Consider the following 23,298-nt stretch of genomic DNA (forward strand, 5'->3'; position numbering starts at 1 on the left):
ATCTTGTGACAAAGGAAGGTACTACACATACATGTTCCCGTTTCATCACTGTGTATAGCTTTTAAACGTTTATTGGACATATCATCGGTTTCAACAAATAACTACATGTGTTTAATAGAAGCATAATGGTCGTTGCAATGGAGGCTTGGTCACTGTCCGCCATGTCAATTCTGGAGCAGACATTCATGTAGCAGTGTAGTGTCCACTGTTGCATACTTTAACATTTCCCGCATTTAGTATGCATTTCATGTACTACTGAGTATGTACAGTACTAAGCTTTCAGACACGCTAAAATGTCTCGCATACTAATTTGACATACTAAATAGTATTATGTTAGTATGAAATTTCGGACACAGACTATGATTTAATGGAAAACAGAAAATGATAGGTCTTCACCTCAGCAGGGTCGATGCCCTCGTCCAGGAACTGCTGGAGGGATAGCACCTCGTTGCCAGGGGACCCTGTCTTCCTTAACTGTCCAGGGCCCGGGCTGCTTGCCAGGCTGGACGGGTCCAGGGACCTGCGCAGCTGCTGGGGGCTCTGGTGAGAGGAGCGTGACGTTGGGGGCTGCTGGACAGGACTGCTGCCATTGCTGGACCACACCTCCTGGTCAAGACTCAGACTGAACTCCCCACTGCTCTCACTGTGGGGCCTGCTCAGACTGCCGTTCACCGCGCCTGGAGGGAAAATCAACACAGACAGTGAGATTCAGGCTGCAGTGATAATCAGCATGTATCAATTTAATGGATGGGCTTGGGGGGGTAAAGTGGTTCCCTAAATCCGTGGTTCTCAAATATTCTAATTTCAAGGAGCCTCATAACTCGGACCTGTTACAGACCGTTTGGAACCCCCTCAAAGAATCCAGGGGTCCATGTACCCGCCCTGGATCAAGTAGGAATTATTCTTAAATTTCTAACAACCATAAACATTAATCCAATGACCCCTTTCCCCATAGGAACGATACGAACGAAAGAGAGACAATTTAAATCAACAGGAGAAAGGGAGTGAAGGAGGATGGAAGGACAGGAGGTATAGTTTGAGGAAAGAAGAGGAGGAGAGGTTAAGAGGTAAGAAATGGATTAGGGGTTGAGAAGAGTCTACCTTTGCCCTCCAGGGGAGAGGCGAGGTGGGAATTGTTGTTACTATTACTACTGGTGGTCTTGTTGCTATGGAGACTGGACGGTCTGGAGGCTGGGTGGGGGAAGAGAGAGGGAAAACACACAATATATAGTTAGGACACACACACACACACACACACACACACACACACACACACACACACACACACACACACACACACACTAACAATATGACAGAACACTTCCTGCTGGGGCAGCAGATGGTACATACCAGGCAGGAGAGGCTGCACGGTGCCAGGACACAGCCGCAACATGTCCACTCACCACAAGAAAACAATAGAAATCTCCCTTCAAAGGGAACTTTTGTCAATTTTACACATGACAATCTGTTAGCTTGTCATGTGGAGTATTTCAGTATTACGCAGCATGTGGAAAAAACTGTTTAAACAGTTCTGTGCCTGTAGAGTGGGTGAGTCAGATTACTGAGTGATGAGACTTTCCAACCGCTCAGGCACCAAAACGTGTAAGAAACTGTTTCAAAATGCTGTGCAACATAAGACGAGCAAACAAATTGTAATGATTCTAAAGTCCTTTAAAAAGGAGGGCCAACCACACACAAATCCTCAGTGGTATTTTATCCCTTTGTAACTCTGACGGGGTACAAATGGAACCAAATTAAGGATTTTACTGTGCATGTGGTGACAAGTACACAGGCTATAACAATGAAGCTGATGTTGTTGAAGAAAAGGAAGCAGTAGAGAGGGAGGAAAGGAGGGGAAGCAACCGAAGAAGTGAGTTGAGGAGAGAGGGAGAAAGGCGTGGCTGAGGAAAGAGGACAAGAGAGTGGATTTCTACCAGGTAGCTGAAGCTTAACTTATGCTTCGTCGTACGATGGCGTCGCTTACTTGCGGACAAGATTTGTGACACATTGTGACCTTGTAGATCGGCTCTTGTCGGCAAGCGACACCATTGTATGACAGATTATAAATGACTCTTAAATTGAGAGCTGGTGGTGACATCACCAACATGACCTGGCTGTGGACAGTACTGCAACTGAGAACATATTCCAGAAGTATTTAAATCCAACTTAGAAATAACCTTTTAATATACTTTTATATTCACATGGTGGCCATTTTGCTGTTACTATATGAGAGCAAAATGGCAGCAGTGTGAATATGATCCATGGAGGATCCTTACTGGAACTGTATGGTGTGTGCATGTGCAGGAAAAACAGCCCATTGTGGCCCAGAGTGTGGGAATCGTTGCCAAGTGAAAGTCACTTACTACAGATGGCACAGGGCGCTCTGCACACAGTGCTCAGCTCCACAGGAAAAGCACACATGGACAGTGTACTGCGGTGTACCTGCAGCCCTGATGCACGTACACACAAACGACTAGGGTTTAACATTTTCCGGGAAATAGCTAATTTTAATTCCCGGGAATTTTCAGACCTTTTCCCGGGCTTCCCGGGAATTCCCGTTAAAGGGTAAAAAAAAAAAAAAAGTGCCCAATAAATGCATTTATATGTAGATACTTAAATAGACAATTTTACACGAGGTGCCCAAATGTCCCTATTGTGTCCACCTATGAACTTGCACTAATAATGACTTAAAGGACAACTTTAGTTTTTTACAACCAAGGTTTATATTTTAGCTTGTAATTAAAGTAAATAAAAGATGAGTGTTATTTTTATTTTATTTACTGCTTTCTATAGTTTTAGCAATTTTTGCGATATTTTTTACAGTGGGCGGGGGCATTCTGTCCGGTGGCTAAATATGCCTTTTTTACACAATAACCCGGTCTTTTCTTTATTATTATTTACAGTAGCTCTTCTAGCCCCCAATAACTCACATCTGGCCATCAAAGACCACAGGACCTTTTTTATTGTGTAAAAAATGCATATTTAGCCACCGGACAGAATGCCCCCGCCCACTGTAAAAAATATCGCAAAAATTGCTAAAACTATAGAAAGCAGTAAATAAATAAAAAATAACACTCATATTTTATTTACTTTAATTACAAGCTAAAATATAAACCTTGGTTGTAAAAAACTAAAGTTGTCCTTTAATTTGATTTTTTTAAATCATATAAATATAATATATAAATATAATAGCCTGCGGAGATCTGCCCTGTTGCGCAGCGGGTGAAGACAATTAACTTAACGAGGAGCTGCGCTCAAAACGCACTCAAACAATGTCAAACTCTAGCTGCTGAAATAAACGTTCCATTTGTATCATTATTGACAAGATAATTTGCAAAAGGAATATGTATTTATTGTCCATCAGAGCGCCGGTGAGGTCACAGCTTTTCTCTACTTTTGTAGGATATTGATTTGATAGCCTAAACTTGTCATTTGTTTGCAGTTATTAATTTATATTAGGCTACTTGCTGGATATTATAAGACTCCATTTTGGGATGTTGGCTGTATGTTGTCTATTAATCTATATTTTGTTGTTGATCAAATGTGGGGTTTTGTAGTGTGATTTTGATGTGCACATGCATGCGCTGCCAGCACTGACAATCAATGAGACAGACAGCTGTTGTGCAGTTCACTTGTTCTACTGGGTAGTTCTAGTAAAATGGTAGTTTGAACGTTCTAAAATGCAAGTGTAGGTAGGGTAGGCTACATTAATGATGATAAAAAAATCGGACCACATCGGTCTAATACTCTCTCTCTCTCTCTCTCTCTCTCTCTCTCTCTCTCTCTCTCTCTCTCTCTCTCTCTCTCTCTCTCTCTCTCTCTCTCTCTCTCTCTCTCTCTCTCTCTCTCTCTCTCTCTCTCTCTCTCTCTCTCTCTCTCTCTCTCTCTCTCTCTCTCTCTCTCTCTCTCTCTCTCTCTCCTCTCTCTCTCCCTCTCTCTCTCGCTCTCTCTCTCTTCAGCTCTCCGGTCTGTCCTCTCTCTCTATCAAAAGCATTGCTTGGCTTGTGCGCATTTTAAGCTGGAATATAGGCTCGATCAAACCTACCTAGGCTACTGTTTATGCAGCGTTTCACTTGATGATGTTGAATCTGAACTAGTCAACTGGTGTCTACCATATTGACAGCAGAGGAAACAGTGAAATCAGCGTGCGTACTGTGCAGGGCAGGCATGGGGCATCACGGCCACTTGTGTTTTATTTTGTTCATTACTGTTACATTCATTCAGTGCGTCCCATATTGGTTCACAACGGGACGATGGGACCCTGCCCTGGTCGGCAACGCGGCAAGTAACTTTCCTAATTATAATAGTAATTCCTCCACGCTGTAGATAGGGCTTTCTACTAATTAGTATTCATTTCTAACAAGAAAAAAAAAAAACGGGAATTCCCGGGATGGTAAAAAACCCCGAATTCCCGGGATTCCCGCATCCCGGGAATCCCGGTGTTAAACACTACAAACGACTCATCACTGACTGTGATACATTTAAACGTATCACATGTTCTGATGACCCTTAAGTTCACAGTTCTTAGAATATAACTGTTGGAAGTTCCAAAGCATATAACATCATGCTGAAGCCCTGGATCTCCATGCTCGATCTGAAGGTGAAAACGGCATTGACGGACCAGGTGATCATGAATATGTGATTTACTGAATAGATGATTAGACACATCACAGTGATTAGACAATGTGATGTAAATATTGCAACACGACAGTAGGCTAGCTGCGGCTGAGTATGGTGTTATCCATACAAATTCATTTGTAAAATTTAGGATTTAAGGTTTCTATAGCTTAAAAAACATATATAGAAATACTGTATCACAGTTGTATGCCCCCATACAGACTTTGAAGGAATTGAATGAACGTGTTTTGAGAGGTCACAATGAGCTTGACCGTTGACCACATACTTCTAATCAGTTCATCCTTGAGTCTAAGTGGACCTTTGTATCAAAAGTGTCATGAAATACCCACAAGGCCTTCCTGAGATATCGTGTTCACAAAGTTGGGAAGGACGTATGGACGGACGGACGGACGGACAGACGGACGGACGACCCGAAAACATAATGCTGTCTACCGGCAGAGGCATAAAAATGCTGAAGGAAAGTTGTAGTAGCCATTAAAAGTTATTGACACAATCTATGTATGTCAAGGAAGTGCCAGTCATAGCACTAAGCAGACTGGCATCTACATTATAATGTATACTTGGGCATCGTCAACAATGTCGGTGTGTGAGAGTGGCCATTTCCTCTGGTCAATAAACAACAGTAGACTGGGCCTAATGGACACTCAAACCTCTCTACGTGATTCAAAACAGCAACAGCAAATGGATGAATTAATGCTGATTATTTTACTGTGTAGATAGGCATTCTTGGAACCCATCCGCTAAAGTCGGTGAGGTTCTGGCACTAATGTCTCACCCACTCCATTCATTCTGTACGCTCTGTGGCTGAAAATCGACACTTCCTGTTCAGTACTGTACAATGAATTCCACATTTTGTCCATAAAAAGTGGACGTAAGCAGATGCTGACAGCCTCAGGCACACGCTGGGCCAGGATGTCGGCATAGTCTACATCATATGCTAATGTGATTTCTTAATGTGATACTACTAATGCTAAATGTACAGAATGTATTTAGGCTAATAAACGACTACTGCCAAGAAAAACTGATAGGTGAGGGGTATAGATCTACAGTAGCTTGTGGCTACTATATGTTATGTATATGTACTGTATGTGTGCTGCTTTTGACTGTTTATTATCATCTACATTCGGTTGGAACCAAGCAGGTCCAACCGAATGAGTATACACCCCGGTCAACGAACTATACTATAGGCCCTATAGTATACTTCCCTATAGTATAGGGTTTAAGTTGTAAATCTAAGTGTGGGAGTGCAGATAATTGGTAGGGCTGCTGAAGACATGACCTGCTTTTAAAGCCATTCAATCCTTCCTCGTTCAGCTGTGTGTAACCTTTTGTATATTCCTTGACTTTGGGCATTGATAGTTCCTTACCTTGACGTCTGGGATCATCCGAGGACCCTGCTACATCCTCACAGGAGGCATTGTCTGTAGACACACAAGATAGACAGACAAAGAATGTTGTATTATTATGAGGGTTAGGAAACTAGAGCATCTAGGGCACTGAGACGCAGAGAGTAAGGGATTGAATCCTCCACTGTGCATCCGGCTTGGCCGGACATCCCAACAAACTTAGTTTTCAGGAGGGAAGACGGGCGGAAAGGGTGTTCTTTGTCACTGCACTAGTGACTCCTACAGGTTGGTCAAGGGCGCCTGCAGGGGTGTTTAACTATGAGGAATAGGGTGTTCTTCCACACACGCTAATGTCCTCCTGGTGAGGCTCCTCACTGGCAGGTGAAAAGAAGCGGCAGGCGATTCCATATGTCAGCCTACTTTCAGGTTTGATTGAACATTGTACTTTTGTCGATTAATTTAAAACATTAATATTTATGTTTAATTTGTACTTAAAGGACGACTTCAGTCATTTTCAACCTATCTTCATATAATTGGTCCTCACTAATGCTCGTGATAAAATGATTTTAAAAAATCTACTCTGTGTCTCAAAGGAGGGCTGTGGACAGTTCAGAAACCCTACCAGTGACATGATTGTTAGGCATCTTTTTTCCCCCAAATATTTCAATCTTTTTAATTACATTTTTATTGATGCAAGAACAATGTCTTCTATTTTAGCATACTAAGTTTCCAAGAAAAGAAAGCCTGCAGTTTCTATTAGCTTGGATTCCCGATCGATGATGTCACTGGTAGGCAGGTTTCTGAACTGTCCACAGCCCTCCTTTGAGACACAGACTGAGTACAGAAATATTGTACCATATTATCATGAGCATTAGTGAGGACCAATTATATGAACATAGGTTGAACATGGGTGAAGTCCATGTTGGACTGGAATAATTCCACATACCAAATTTGGACTTGGTGGCATGCTGCAAACTGGAGTTATAGCTGTTTAAAATCCCGTGCTCATCCCGTGCTCATACGGGCGGACGGACATAACATACGCTGGGGGTCCCTGGACAGAGGGGGCGGGGCTTCAGCAATTCATGCTCATCCCTATTGGTGGTCTAAGTACACATACTGAATTTGGACTTGGTGGCATGCTGGAAACTGGAGTTATAGCTGTTTAAAATCCCGTGCTCATCCCGTGCTCATACACTGGGGGTCCCTGGACCCCTCTTTGATAACCAGTGGCACGTGTGGCCAATGAGAGGAGAGATGGCATAGGCAATCTGCAAGTCTGTGTGTGTGTGTGTGTGTGTGTGTGTGTGTGCGTGTGTTTGTATGTGTTGCTTCTTTGCCGTGCTCATCCCGTGCTCACACAAACGGACGGACGGACACGCAGACAAAGTCAAACGTAGAGCGGTTGGCACCGCTAAAAATGTCAGTAGTGTTTACAGATGCATGCTGACTTATGTACTGTACTAGTAAATGTGTCTTGATATTTGCCCGACCCTACTCGACTGGCAAAGACCCCTAACCTTTAACTCTGAGGCGGTGTTTAGATCTGCTGTGGCTGGCAGTAGGCAGAGTGAGGGTGGCAAAGTCGATGGCGTTGGTAGAGAAGGCCAGTTCCTTCATGCGCTGTCCACTGCGCCCACTCGTTCCAGCCTCGCCCGTCTCCTCGCCTCCTTCAAGGTTCTCAGTGCTGCCTGCCCACTGGCCCCCTGGGGCCCCTGCTACTGCCAGGTTTTGTAGTAGGTCATTCATGGCTAGATGGATGCACAGAAGAAATGACGGGAGTGAGGTAAAGAAATTCATTCATTCGCTCAATCAAATTCAAATGTGAACATATCTGGCCAATAATAGATTCTAATTTGGATGAAGCAACCTTAAACAGGATGGCTGTTCATGTGTTCATTGAGAGATAGATGAAAACATCTCAGGCTCCAGGTATAGAGCAAATTAATGAGCGCACAGGGTGTAGAAATAGGTTCAGTATCATTTAATTTTTAACTAATTATAATTTGATAATTTGAACTCAAATTTTAATTCCTGTGTGATAAACCCATCTAAAATTTGAGCCGTTGTCAACATGTGTACAAAGACGGCACACTTGTGGTTGGTGCACCTGTGGCCCAGGTGCAGTAGGGGACAGTTAATGAAATCAAATCAAAAGGCCCCCTTCTTTAAACACTCAGTTCATTAAGCTGAATCGGATGTGGTGGTGTGATGGCATGCAGAGCTTCTGCAAGCAGTGGCATACATAGAAAATGAGAGATAAGTCCATGTCAGAAAGGCAAGCACAAGATCTGAAATGCAGCCCAGATAGAGAGAAGGCCGAAAGAGGGGTAGAGAGACAGCAATAGAGGTAGAGAGAGATAGCGAGGTAGAGAGACAGTATAGAGAGGTAGAAAGATAAAATGTGATAGACAGAGAGAGACGGTGAGTGCTATTGAGAGAGAGATAGAGGTAGAAAGAGAGACAGTGATAGAGGAGAAAGACAGTGATAAAGTTAGAGAGAGACAAGAGACAGCAGTAGAGAGCGAGCCAGTGATAGAGGTAAAGAGAGACAGTGATAGAGGTAGAGAGAGAAGCTAGCAGGTTCCATTTCAAGTCCTTCATGATGAGTGTGAGCGGCGGTGAGCAGACGTTGATGTGGTGGTGAATGCTTAGTCATGCCTGCACAACAGCAAGCACGTCTCTCTTATACACACTCTATACAGTAGTCTTTACATTGCACACAAAACATACAACCAAAAAAGCACACAACACAGCTCTACAAAAAGCTGCACAATTGCCCACATTACTGCATAGACATCAAAGCTAGATGAAACTAGGCCAGACTTAATGTCAATTCAGGCAAACCACACGTAGACTAAAGAAACTGGTCCATGTCACAATTAAAGAGAAAAACTACAGAAACAAGAACTCCAACCACAACACTATTTTCTATGACAAAAAAAGAAGAGAAGAAAAAAAAGGATTGTACAAAGTTAGTAAAATTCAATTATTTACAGCTACAGTAGCACATTAGTAGCAGGAAACAGATTGTCAAGACAGATTGTCTACAATTAGTTTGGGGAGTTAAAGGTCATGTATTAAAGCCACAAATAGATCATCTTCTATAGGAGAGAGTGGTAGTGGCAGGCACAGAGCAGACCAGAGTAAGTGACAGGGAGGAAAACACAAGGAGAGGTCATTGATGTCAACAGATATGAAGGCATGATCTCTGCAAGGTTGCTTTAACACCTTTATTTATTGTAAAAAACAAATTCAAAGCTCTCACCCGAGAGCCATCGATCAAAAAGGTTTAGTCAATTTGTAGCAGTGTTTCTTTCTAGAACTGAACTCTATGATTAATGCATAATGGCCTACGCAACATCACTGAAACACTCTAGGTTTGAGGTGCGCCAGTGGATGGCTAGTGCGTTGACCACGTAACTGCAACTTCTTCAGTTTGATTCTGGCTGGAGACATGTGTTGCATGTTGTTCCCCATCTTCCTCAGTTTCCTATGAATGTCTCTACACTAACTAAAGTAAAACAATATAACAGACTAAAATAATCTTTAAAACAAAACACCCTAGATTTCATGTTGAATAAATTAACTGCTCTATCAGCTAGCCAAAAATCTCAGGCCAGGTGGTAATGGGAGTCAAGACTGTGAAGGTATAGCTGACAACATATAGCTGTGAATGAAAACCACCATGGCCCCTCTGTCTTATCGATGGTTCTAGTCACACAACTATGTTTGAGTCTAACGCACATCAATGACCATTCCTTCTTTGTGGTGATGAAAGGAAGGGGAGAAAGTGTTAGGGAGTCTAGCGCGGCGGCTCACGGAGGTCTTACACATGGAGCGTCGGTAGATGGCCTTGACCTTGTCTTTGTCCTTGGATCTGTTCCTCATGAAAGGCAACCTTTTCAGAGCTGTCAGAGCGCAGCCAGAAGATAGACAGACAAACAGACAGACATTGGAGAGAATGACAAAACAGCCCAGAAAGAGGTGGAGGAAAAGAATAAGAAAAAAGACAGGAGGGCAGAACAGACGTGATGTGGTTAATGTTACAGACAGCCACAGGGAGGGAAACAAAGAGAGTTGAACCTCTGGACACTCAGTTGGACAAAAACAACACAAGCATTCAGTACACGCGACCACTACAACAAAAAATACAAAAAAATAATAAGTACAGGTCTTAATGCATCTCACTTAAGATGAATTGGAAGATCTTCCAAGTTTGCCCAAAAAACATTTGCACCCATGTTTTGGTGTTTGTTGAGACATCAGAAGCAGACCTTGTTCGTCTAGCTTAGCAATGCCACAGCAAATCAATGATTTGCTGTGGCATTGCCAACCAGTTCATGATAGACATCACAGAAAAAACACAATGTGAAACATTATTTCCCACAGAAACTGTTTCTCTCATATTGACTTGTAACAGCCTTCCTAACAAATTCTATTGCAAATCCCTGCACCAACCACAGTAATAGTGCAAGTGCTTTTTGGATGGATTAAATGTCCCTGAATGATGAACATTCATTAAAAAAACAATAAGCAAGTACAATTCTTTTTCTGTCACTCACACATACACACACTCCAGAAACCAGATACTTTATCTGCACAGTCAATGGTCCACCCACACACACAAACACACCTACAGTAAGCCAATGGTGGTCATGAGTCTTCCACTGCTAACTTTAATTCACACATACAAATGTACCAAAAAACACAAAGTCACAGCATGACACAAATATGCAAAGGATTATTAAAGGGTGCAATCAGGAGTGTGAGGAGATCTAATCAGTCCTGGCAAATAACAGCAGGAACAGCACCAGAAACGTTACTTGTCAACTTGTTAAAACAATCAAATAAACACGTGCATGTGCACGTGTTTATTTGATTATACTGACTTGACTTGCACATTTTTGGATTTCTTTTTTTTTTATATATATAATTAATAGAGGTATGTATGTGTAACATTCAGTTATCTTCCCTTAATGCTTATAATGTACAAGCACATTTAGATTTGTTTTGAGTGCAAGTCTGGCAGGAGGCCAAGTGTACGTTTTAGTTTACAAGTGTATTTGATTTATTTGGTTAAGGTATATTGCCCCAGTACCATAAGCATGGGGTTCATTTCTCTGTCCCTAAAGTAGTAAGATTATTCAATTTGATGTTTTTTATCCATTTAGCCAAAGGACCATTTTCTAGATTTAGTTATTTCCATAACTGTGCAGTTTTAACTTTGCTGAAAATGGCTTTTTAGGGTACTCGGGTGTGACGAACTGATAAAGAAGCAAAGTATCATCAACAACACTTCTGCAGTATTTACCTTCTTGAACAAGCACACAAGCTGATCCTGAAATATGTGAGGGATAATGCATTGCACCTTTTAATACAAAGCTGGAGGGTGGTGGTTCTTTGTCATTTACAGCAGAGCTGTGCACATCAGCAGGTTGACATATTGGGCACACAAATGACTGACACCTCTTTGTCAGTTTGGAAAGGAAAGCACAAACGGAGGAGGTGAGCAGCCCAACTCACCAGAGAAAATACAGAAATAAATTCCTACAGGATGCTTTTCAGTAACTGAACCAATTGAGGTATGCTATAAATTAAACCAAGGCAGGTGAGGTGATACTTTTGCATATATTGCATATAATTACATTATATATACGCATAGGAATGTTGGTCAAAGTGGTGTCTCAACACTGTGGGGTACTTTATTCTACACCAGGGATTTTCAAACGTTTTCATGTCACGGTTCCCCATGTCAAAGGTATGAGTGACTTGTAAATAAGTGAGTTGTGGTCTAGCGAGAGATCCACTGCCAGCAGATGCTCCCGGTAGGAAAACTCACTCTCTTGAAATCTTTTCAACTTAGCTGCTCCACTTTTTTGATAGCTCCACCTCCTGCTGCAGCAGTGAAAGCGGTGGTCGCTCCTCACCATAGACAATGCATTGAATCTCTCCACTTTCTCTGAACACGGAAGTGGAATACTACTGCTGGCATGAATTCAGTTTAAGGCTGTCATAAATGCAGTCTTGTGTCATTTTAGATTAGATTAAGTTCTCTCCATGCGAGTTATGTCATAAAATATATGCTAACACTTTCCATGGTCATGTCCATGGCCGACAGTCAACATGTCTCTGCTGCACAGCTCAGCTACAGTACAGGCTTTATACATAGTAAAATCAACAGTAAAATTGTCCAAATGGAACGAAAATGGACCCGAAGATTTTACAGTGTAAGCTGATGGACACAGATGATTGACTCACAAACACATGGCCCCAATGACAGGACAGTGTTTGTCCCACATCCCACCCACCCTACAGTACCAATCTACTGCATACCATTGTTGGAGCCCTGCCCTTGGGCATGGGGCTGCTGCCCTCTCCTCCCTTCCGCACAGAGAAAGAAGCAAACCAATGGTTAACCATTCATTTCTACTATGTGTAATATAATCATATGAATGATACTTATACTGTATATACAGTACACGAGCCAACACATTGTAAAATAATGGAATTAAATAGTTAAGAAAACGGTTGAAATAAAACCTGTGAATAAAAGTCAAGTGTATCAACAATATTGTAAATATAATCTGTAAATATATTACAGAGGAAATATTTCATAAAAATTAGCTTTTAACACATACAGTACTTTACTTCACAACCTCTTCACTCATTCTTATATATTGTTGCGTTTATGAATAGAAATGTTATAGTGGTATACTTATTTATTTAACTTGGACACAAATGAGACTTTACACAGTTCAGTAAGTTCACAATCATACAAAGCCACATGCACACACACACGCACGCACATACAGTAGCAATAGAGGACATGTTCATGGGTGTGTGCATATGTACGTAAAAAGCATGTTCATTTCTACGCACCATGTTATTAAGCTAATTGCTGCTCATGACATTTCTTTGTGTTTGTGTGTACACACACGAAGTGAGTGTACAGACATGTAAAGCATCTGTGTACTGTCTTGTGTCATCAAGTGTATTTTATCATGTGTGTGTTTGCACGTGTGTAGACTATGTACTCACTGCTGCTCCTCCTGTGTGTGAGAGTGTCGTCCAGGGAGTTGGATCCAGAGCCAATAGAGGAGCTGTCTTGACTGTCCGGAGGCAGAGCCAGGCCCAGGAAACCCTCGGTGGACTCAGAGCGAGACGGCGTCAGGGTCAGAGAACGCTGCCGTTCACGGCTCTTTGGCTTGATCAACTTCTTCATCTTCAACGTGATCCAATTCCCACGCCTGGTCCAAAAATAAATGTGAGCGAATGGTCTGGATAAAGACTCACACTTACAATATGTAAATATCAAAATGTGTCATCATTACTGTCCCTAATTCTACTGTTTTATCTTGATTTGAACTGTCCTTTTGTGGTTATACTACTAGCTCTTTACCGGTCTTTTCTATTCTGTTGAGAAGATGAAAATGGCTAATGCTTTGTTAAGTTTTTCAACAGACAGGATATAGCATCTACAGTACAATACCAGTGTTCCAGAGATGAACCAGTTTACCTGCGTGGAGGAGATGGGTCGTAGAACTTGTACTGGTCCATGATCTTCTCCTCTAACTTCTCCTTCTGTCTTCTCAGCTCATTCAGTTTGTCTCTGAGCAGAACAGAGATGACAGAAGACCCAGTCAGACAGACACAGCATTATGCTTTCAGCTTTCCCTCCGTTTATGAGTCTGTACGTATGTACATATGTCTGTCCGTCCGTCCGTCCATCCATCCCAACCTTGTGAACACGATATCTCAGGGAGCGCCTTGATGAAGATTCACGACATTTGGCACAAATATCTACTGTACTAGGACTGAAGGATGAACTGATCATAAATAGGTGGTCAAATGTCAAAGCCACTGTGACCTCACAAAACCTGTTCAATAAATTCCTTCAAAGTCTTCATTCACTACATATATATGAGTCTGGACAGACACAGATGTAAACGGCAACTGGATAGCGGAGGCATACAACCACGATGCGGTATTTCTAGTTTTATGAATTGAATGACAGGAAACAAAGGGGATAGTGGGGGAAGGACATGCAACACAGGTCTCCAGCCAGTATTGAATCGGGGATGTTGTGGTCAATGCACTATCCGGTCATCTACCGGTGCACCCCAAAGGCACAACATTGAGACAGAATAGTGGTGTTTAGTTACATGTACTGTCTCTCTTCTACTGTACATGGAACATTGAGATAGCAGCAGGCAGAACAGTGGTGTGTAGTTACATGTACTGTCTCTGTTCTACGTGGAACAGGTCTTTGCTCTCCATGGTCTGCTCCAGTAGGGTGCGGTTCTGCAGCATCAGAGTCTGGATCTGATCCAACAAGTGGCGGTTCTCCTCCTCCAGGTTGCCCTTCAGCTGGCTGAGCAGCTGGAACACACACACAAACACACACATATATTATGGCTGAAAAGCCAAAGAGCTGGAACTCTCAAACAGCTGGCTCAAAAGCTGGCACACAAATTCACAGACAACATTAAAAGAGACACAACATCCAAATCTATGTTTAGACACTCAACTCAAAATGTAAATGCACTCATACTGCTGCTGAATTTCTACATTTTATGTCTACATATATGTACATTATTCACATGATAAAACATTTAAAAAGTGTTTACCTGCCCAAATAAAAATACAAAAAACTGCCATTTTAATCAGGTTTTGCTTACTCTGATTAAGAACTTACCCTGATGTTGTTGAATATCAGACAAGTTTACATGCAGATTTCAATAACCAGAGTAGTACCTTAACTGGTTTAAGACCAGAGTATTAGCCTGCTCCTTACCTCACACTGGTTGGTGAGCTTGGTGGAGGTGATGTCCAACTGCTGGAACTGTTCCTTCAACTTGGAGAACTCGGCCTCCAGCCGGGTCTGCTCCAGTGTAGCACTGTTCAGCTGGCTCTTCACGTTCTTATGGTCAACCTGAAGAACGTCGTTGTCCCTCACCAGCTGACGATATGTGGAATTCAGCCTGGAAAGCAAAGAGAGAGAACAAAAGAGAGAGAGCACAAGAGAGAGAGTGACAAAGACAGACAGACAGACAGAGAAAGAGAGCAAAGAAAAAAAGAGGATATTTTTCTCTTCCTTTTGGGAACATTTTCTTTTTCCATGGGTGGATTTGGGTGGATTTACTTACAAATGTTTGTTTTATTGTTGGTTACTTCAATGCCATTTGTGTTTGTTTAAAGAAAATGAAAGGACTTGTGGCTATTTAAATTAATATTTTCTTTTTTATTATTATGTCAGAAACCCACATTTCTGTTTTGCTTAAAGCTAACTTAATTTTATGTCCAGCTGTGCCCACAAATGTGTGTTTATGTTTTACTGCACTGTACAAACCTGTCATTCTCCTCTTTGAGCAGTTTACACTGGTCCGCTGTGGCTTGGTGGGACTGGTTCTCCGACACCAGTTTCTCCTGCTGCTCCTTTAGAGCCCGTTCTAGCTCCTCCAGTTCTCCTTTACGCTGCATAAGCTGCTTGTATCTGCACGCACACACAACATTTTTTAGTAGGCTAGCTTGTTTTTGGGGTTAAGATCAGTTTACTATATGTCATATATGTCATTTTCCAGTGCAATGGTTGGCAAACAGGAAGTTCTCAAAGGATAGGCAAGGTCTTACAATTTACATTAAAGACACATCTTGTTCAGTTAAATTATCAAATGCTAGCACATTGCTGAGAGTTAATATTACATGAATTAATTCTCAGCTCAATGACATACTGTAACAGTGCTATTCCGCACAACAACTTGAAAGTTAAGTACAGTGTGTGGGCATCCAAATAATTGTCCTACGTGTACATTAGAGCCATGGCTTACTTGTTGTTAACTAGTTGTACAAACTCTTGTTTTATTGTTGTACTGTTTTATTGGATCTTGTTTAGTCGATACACTTTTTGTATTAGCTCGTGCTCATTTGATTTTGCTATTTTGTCTCATCTGTTTAAGAAAGTAGGTAGCTGATATATTGCACTTTTACCTTAGAGCTAGGTATACTCTTGGTTGCTTGTTTTTGCAGGAAATGCACTTAAGACTTCTGGTGATTAGTAGTTTCGTTCCCTACCTATGTTGAATGCACTTATTGTAAGTCGCTTTGTATAAAAGCGTCTGCTAAATGACTGTAATGTAATGTAATGTAATGAAAGACATGTTCATTATCTTAAACACAAACATTATTTTGCACTTCTAGCACACAATTTTCAACAACTGTAAAGAACATAAAAAGAAGATGCATTGTTTGAATGTTCTTTAAAGCATGTTTTTCCCCAGCCATAATGTGTCATCAATATATTCTGCATCAATATATTCTGCATCTCTCTCTTCTCTTTCCAGGTGGAGAGAGTCATATCTAAATATCCATGCTAGTGTCAATCCATGCTACCATGATAACACAGTTTGCGCAACAAACCGAGTCATAAGCCGAGTGTACTGGTACATCCCAAATATTTACACATCCCACATCCTATAGAGTAGACAAATCACCATGACAAGCTCCATGTCCCACAACACTCACCTGTCCTCCAGGTCACGGTGCTGCTGCTCCAGGCTCTTGTGGGCGCTCTTCAGTCCACCGTGCTTGCCGATCAGGGCCTCGTACTCTGACGCCTGCCTCTCGTGGAGCGCCGCCAGCTTCTCGTGGTCACGGAGCAGCAGCTCGTAGGTGGAGCGCAGTTCTTCCTTGTCCCGTAGCGCACCCTCACGCTCGCATTCCACGCTGCTCTGCTGGCTCTGCAGCTGGGCATTCTGCGTCATGAGCGCTGCGCTCTGGGAGTTGAGTGTGGAGCTCTCCACCTGGAGATAGACGCAGAACATATTGATATATTTTTTTTAAATGGTGAAAAAAAGAATATGGGGGGGGAGATTTCATACATTTCACAGGGCCATAAGAATGTGAACCCATGTACACCAGTAGAGTGAGCAGAGTTAGATTCTGCTTTTTGTCTTTAGGGGGCACTGTGTGTCCATTCCATTTATTCTCTCTTCTCTTTGAAATAGCTCTCTCCACACAGGACCGGGGTTCTCGGAGATGGAAAATTTCCTTTAACGTGTGCCTGCTGTGGTCACACTGGGTTCAGTCAGGTCCAAATCCCTTGTCGGCCATTACTAGGAATGTCTATTTACATTGTGGCATACACATGCATCAAACACAGAAAAAAATGTGTACGCACGCACGCACACATTTCCTCCACATATACTGTACCTCATCTACACACAAACACACCCTCTCTATGCAAGAGTGTGAGCGAGCGAATGGGAGAAAGCCACACGCATGCACGAGCGAGCACACACACACACACACACACACACACACACACACACACACACACACACAGTGCAAATCCAGTAGTACGGATGTAAGAAGGGTTTGAATGGCAGCCATACAGACTATTTGTATGAATCCATAAGCTAAGCTCTATGGGAAGGGAAGCCACAGGAAATCAGAGACTTCACTGAAGCACTGCACCGTTATTGCAGTGTGTAATATACAGTGGCATCCCCAGGATTTACATTTAGGCAGGCGGGATCCACCTATTTGGGTTTTTCAGGGGAGGCGAGATCTTAGTTGGGCAGGCGACCGCCTGCCCTGCCTCTACAGTTGGTACGCCACTGGTAATATACACACACACACACTGCAATATAGGTCAGAAACCAGGGGTCCCCCAATCTCTTCTGGTTGTCGTGTGTATTAAAGCTGCACTGTGTGATATTTTTGATGGTCACATGGCCTGAAAATAACATGCAAGATGTGAAGGTTGCATTCAAACGTTAACACTATTAAACAACATGTGCACGTGCTGGCCAACCACGTTGTTTTCTCCTCCTTTCCAAAGCACGTCGTAAAAATCTGCCCTCACTCTATGCATAATGCACCTCCCATGACTCCGCTCACAGATCTGTTGAAACACCATGTCACCTCCCTCGCTCTTAAATATATGCTCACCCCATCCCACACCCATGATTCCCACAATGGCAGATTTTTCAGTGCAAGATGACTTCCAAATGCATGTCTGTAGCTGCCTGTATCTGTGCAAAAAAAGTCAGAACCAATCTAATTGCTAGATACATTTAAACTACCTACTGTATACCTCATGACACAGTAACAAAACTGAAAAGGCCTGATGGTAGTGGCTAAGTTTGTCTCACTCTATAATTGTCTATCACACAGCGGACCTATAACATAAGGTGTATGCTAGCAATACCTGTAGCTTGGCATTCTGTGTTTGTAGCGTGGTATTGTTCTCCTGCAGGGTGGCAGTCTGTCTCTGGAGGGCCACAATCTGAGCCTGAAGGTTGCTGCTTTGCGTCTCCAGCTGTTTGAGTTGGCTCCTTAAGGCTGCCTTCTCAGCCTGCAGCGTAGCATTCTAGGAAATGTAAATACACAAATAAATGGGGATATTTAGATACGACAGATTTCAAGAGGGATATATAACACAACTGTACTCTTTACCATCTCCTTTAATATCTCCGACAGGCGGAGATCTTGAATCGATCGTCTCTCACTGTCTGTGTGTCTGTCCACAGCTAATCTCCGAAACTGCTAGGCTGATCAGCGCCATATTTCTTAAGCACGCTGCAAGCAGCCCAACGATCTCAATTCTCGAATACTTTTCAAATCCATCAACAACAACTAAGTAATTTGATGAATTTATAATTGTAGAGCAAGCGTCCCGCCAGGATATGGACCACAACTAGCCAATCCCAGCAGGCTATGGGGTAAGTGTCCTGCCAGGCTATGACCCGCAACAAGACAGAGTAGAACATGTCCTTCCAGCTGGAGGCCCTGGAGAAGAAGAACTCCCAGCTTGAAGGAAAGCCAAGTAATAGCTGTCATTATTATAATTATTGCATAATTAAATGAAAGGTAACTTATTATTACTGCTAAGATTAGCTTGGCTGTTGTAAAGCTCTCACAATTTAGTTTGCTAATGCTTAGGTTAACAACTGTAGCGAACTACCGTAATATGACACATAGTTTTGCTATTGCTGCTTTGTAAAAATGTTCACATCAAACATACTGTATATATAACTAGTGACTCTTATGTCATGCTAAGCTGCTTCAACATTTAATTATAGTTTAGATTAATCAGGTGTTCAAAGACATTTTATCCACCTTATTTCGTTGCACATTACACTTCTGTTGTCAACTCGCTAGACTCCTCGTACTTCCTGTACCAAAACGCTGATTCAGTTCGTACATGTAAATAACATGAAACATTTAACAAGTTATTTTTTAATAAGTTAGCTTTGTCAAGCTAACTTGAACAGACTGTTCTCTCATTTCAGCAAACTCAATTGTAGATTGTTCTCCAAGCGCGCGCGCGCACGCACACACACACACACACACACACACACACACACACACACACACACACACACACACACAGATGTTTGCGGTGAGCTGGCTGTGAACATACATTCCTCTCCACCTCGATGAGCCTGTCTTTGACTTTGAGCAGTTCCCTCGTTGCCTCGTGGCTCTCTTTCTCCCATTTGCGGACAGACTGCGGGTCCTCCTCTCCTTTAGGTGGCGAGGTCTGCACCATCCTCTCCTCCTCCTCCCGCTGACGTAGAGCCTCATAGTTCTTTTTCACCTAGGAGTCACATACACCAGTGGTTCTCAAATTTTACCCCCAAATTAATGTATTTGGCCACGGACCACCTTCTGAAAGTATTGTGCGCCAGGGACCCCCATACAAGATTTGAACTGAAAATATTCAAACATTTAAAAACATGTTCAAGATGTTTTGGAAAATATCAGATCTGCAAGCTCAAAGCGTGTCACGATGCAACGTCCTAGGCTTGTAGATTGGCTATTTTCAAATAGCCAAATAGGTTATTTGTGGTTAAACTTATTTAGATGCTATATTAACTAATTTTGCTGGGGACCCCCATGGAACCCCTCAAGGACCCCTGTGAGTCCCCGGACCTCACTTTGAGAACCCCTAACATACACAACACGTTAAAAACCATCATTGACAAATTCATTCACAAAGGTTTTACTCTCAGTGCTCCATGCCATGAGGAGGAAAACGGAACTGCCTGGATGAAGGAAACGCTCTCCCTGTATTTCCCAGATGCCTGTCACCTCATAAATAGATTAAAACCCACCATAGAAGATGAATAAATAATGTGTGTTGAGTGTTTTAGTCTGCAAGGGAGAGGTCTGAGAATGTTTTCTGTGAGCTGGAAGAGTGGTATTTTTATTTTCTGTGAGGTGGGTGTCTGTGGTTTTTATTGCTGTATCATTACTGTGTGCACGGCCCCTGGCTGGTGTGTGTGTGTACTGTACGTGTGTGAGTGTGTATGTGTGTGGCCAGTCTACAACTATATTATGTGTATATGCATATATAAGGCTCCTCCTGTCTGATGTGCGTGTTGCGCGCCTAGCTTAGAGCTATGCAAATACAAAATTGCATAGTACCAGTACGACACAACACGACTCAACTCTGTTTTCCATTGGGCAAAATGTTTTTTTTGGTATCACCAAGTGAGCTGAGGTGACACCAAAAGGTGACGTGAAAAGACTTGAGTTGAATCGAGTCAAGCCGCTACCATGCAGTGGAATTTCCCCCTGGATTTCCCCCACAGGATCAATAAAGATCTATGTTTGTATGAGTGTGTTTGTGCGTGCATGTGTGGGGAGCTGACCGTCTTGAGCTCCTGTCGGAGTTGCTGGTTGAGGTTGGAAGACTCCTGCAGCCTGGCCTCCAGTGCAGCGATCTTCTCCTCTTTTATCTCCAGAGAAGACTTAAGAGTCGACTCCAGCTTAGACTCCAACAGCTTAAACCTGAACACAAAGTCAGTCACATTTAATATTTAGTGTGTGACATACACCAGTCACCGCTAAAGGTCACCCCTTTTTGAGGACATCCTCCCCATTGTAACCCAATGCGGTTAGACCTAAATTGGCTTTTATCTTTTGACAGAACTATCCAACATTTTATTCTCCGATAATATTTAAGGAACCTGGAAATATTCAGAGCATTTCCATAGTAAGTTTTTTCTTTTTTTATAAATATATATAACGACAGATTTGTTTAACTCTCTCGCTCTCAACAAATACTTTATCAATTCAAGTATGTAAATGCTCTGAATATTTCCATTAAACATTATATTATTAATGAATTATGAATATTATACAAATAAATATTGGATAGACATCAAATGATATAAGCTAATTTAGGTTACATTCCATAGGCTCACCATGCCGATGATTCCCCCAAAAAGGAGGGCGGCTTTGGCGATGATGTGTTGCCAGTCAGCATAATTTCATTGTTTTCTTAAAGTCAACTATGAAAATTCCAAACACCAGAAAATGTATTTCAACTAGCTACAAATATGGCCGGTCCAAAACAAATATATCTCAAATCCCAGAAATCATAGAACTCTATTGTTGTTCAGAAAGTCTCAGAGCTGCACTGTTGCTTTGATCAGCATAATTCATCATTGTGATGAACCTGGGCATTGTAATTCTTTTCCTTTCACACAATGCATATCGAAAAAGCTCTGGGCTTTGTTTCAACACTTTTTTTGGACAGCAATGGTGTTGTAATATTTGTTTGGCCAAGATACATTTTTATTTTTTATTTTCATAGGCGAAGTTGCCAATATGAAAATCTTAAGTAAAAATAACCATGCCAGCCTTATCTTTTAACTTCAATACCATAACATAAAGCCTTGTGCTTATCACTAGAATCACCTCCATAATCCTGAATCCACATCAAAGCCAAATTATTTCTCGGCAAGAGTGTAGCAGGCAGAGGAAAATATTAGCTTGAAATAAAACTCTCACAGGATGATTATTATACGCTGTTTTTTGGGGTTTTTGTTTTTTACCACAGCAAAAATGTAACTAGGATGCAGACTTTGTTGGTGCAGTCGTGCATGACTAAATTACTAGCAACGTTTATTTACTCTGGGCTCTATAAAGAGAGAATAAATGTTATCATTTGGCTTCAGGGGCTTAAATGGTTTTAAGAATTGCAGCAAATGAGTAAAGATTTTGGTGTGTGTGTGTGTGTGTGTGTGTGTGTGTGTGTGTGTGTGTGCGTGCGTGCGTGCGTGCGTGCGTGCGTGCGTGCGTGCGTGCGTGCGTGCGTGCGTGCGTGCGTGTGAGAGAAAGAGAGAGAGAGAGAGCGAGAGAGAGAGAGTAACCTGTCATCACAGCTCTGTTCATCCTGCAGCAGCCTCTCTTTGTTGAGTCCAATCTTCTCCAGCTCGTGGGTTAGCTTATCCAGATCATTATTAACCTGCTGAGTCCGCACCTTCTCACTCACTAGCTCCTACACACACACACACACACACACACACACACACACACACACACACACACACACACACACACACACACACACACACACACACACACACACACACACACACACACACACACACACACACACACACACACACACACACACACACACACACTTGTAGCACTGCACTCAAATGTTTCCTTTCATTAATCAATATTTTATTTTATTAGCTTTTAAGATAGTGTCTGAAAAGTTATAATGATTTAGTCTGGTAACTTCTCTAAGATACATGACTGCTTACACCAGAGTCTCTCAAATCTGGTCCTTTGATACTTTGGACACTGGTAGGATAGAAAACCAGCAGTACTAGAGGTTCAGGTAGGATAGATAAATGAACAGTAATAGGCATCCTAATGGAACAGAACCATTAAACCATTGCCTAAATATTTGTCAATGGGATAATAAGGGAGATGGGATGTATATGTCTCCCTGTTCTCAGTGTGACAGAGAGGACATGGTTTTAGGGAATCATCTCTCTTTTACACTGTTGAGGACAAAAGGACAATGTATATGTTTTAGTAGTTCACACTGAATATTTCATCTTCATTCATTCAAATCGACATCTTATATTTCTAGGATTTGGTCTATTGTCCAGCTCTCATATCATAGAAAACCTCTCCCACCATTCTCACCTCTCGGAGGGCAGTAAGGGTCTTCTTATCGATGGTGGCCTGTTTGACTAGCTCCTTGTTCTCTCTCTCCAGGTCTTTAACCCTGGTACACGAGTCTCTGAAAAAGATCATCTCCTTGCCCATGGTGCGGTTCTCCTTCTCCAGGGAGGAGATCCGCTGGTTATCGTCTTCCAGCTTGGAGTCGCGGATCTCCGCCTGCTGCCTCAGACGTTTGTTTTCCTTCTCCAGCAACTTCTTGTCTTTCTCCAGCTGAGAGGTCTCGTGCTCCAGGGTCTTGTTCTGGGTGGGGTTTAAAAGGGAGGTGAAGAGATAGAGATTGAAAGATGGATGGATAAACACCATTTCATAGGATTAT

The 23,298-nt window shown here is 42.2% G+C and overlaps 1 protein-coding gene across 5 annotated transcripts in view; it reads right to left on the reverse strand.

Annotated features, from left to right (window-relative positions):
* The window catches only part of ccdc88ab (coiled-coil domain containing 88Ab), a 105,472-nt gene that overhangs the window by 5,304 nt on the left and 76,870 nt on the right, over positions 1-23,298 (reverse strand). For 4 of the 5 annotated variants that reach the window (XM_084076751.1, XM_084076748.1, XM_084076747.1 and 1 more), the window contains 16 exons: positions 22,944-23,222; positions 22,151-22,278; positions 20,645-20,783; positions 19,411-19,587; positions 18,196-18,357; positions 16,509-16,786; positions 15,337-15,480; positions 14,782-14,968; positions 14,221-14,366; positions 13,504-13,596; positions 13,026-13,234; positions 9,818-9,895; positions 7,505-7,735; positions 6,006-6,059; positions 1,102-1,191; positions 397-677 (listed from right to left, as the gene is read on the reverse strand). In XM_084076751.1, coding sequence (XP_083932877.1) covers positions 397-677; positions 1,102-1,191; positions 6,006-6,059; positions 7,505-7,735; positions 9,818-9,895; positions 13,026-13,234; positions 13,504-13,596; positions 14,221-14,366; positions 14,782-14,968; positions 15,337-15,480; positions 16,509-16,786; positions 18,196-18,357; positions 19,411-19,587; positions 20,645-20,783; positions 22,151-22,278; positions 22,944-23,222 — 2,676 coding nt within the window. The remainder of the gene's footprint in view (positions 1-396; positions 678-1,101; positions 1,192-6,005; positions 6,060-7,504; positions 7,736-9,817; positions 9,896-13,025; positions 13,235-13,503; positions 13,597-14,220; positions 14,367-14,781; positions 14,969-15,336; positions 15,481-16,508; positions 16,787-18,195; positions 18,358-19,410; positions 19,588-20,644; positions 20,784-22,150; positions 22,279-22,943; positions 23,223-23,298) is intronic. The other variant, XM_084076749.1, reaches the window with a different exon arrangement.

This window comes from Gymnoscopelus microlampas, assembly GCF_963454915.1.
Source record: "Gymnoscopelus microlampas genome assembly, chromosome: 13".
Taxonomy (NCBI): Eukaryota; Metazoa; Chordata; class Actinopteri; order Myctophiformes; family Myctophidae; genus Gymnoscopelus; species Gymnoscopelus microlampas.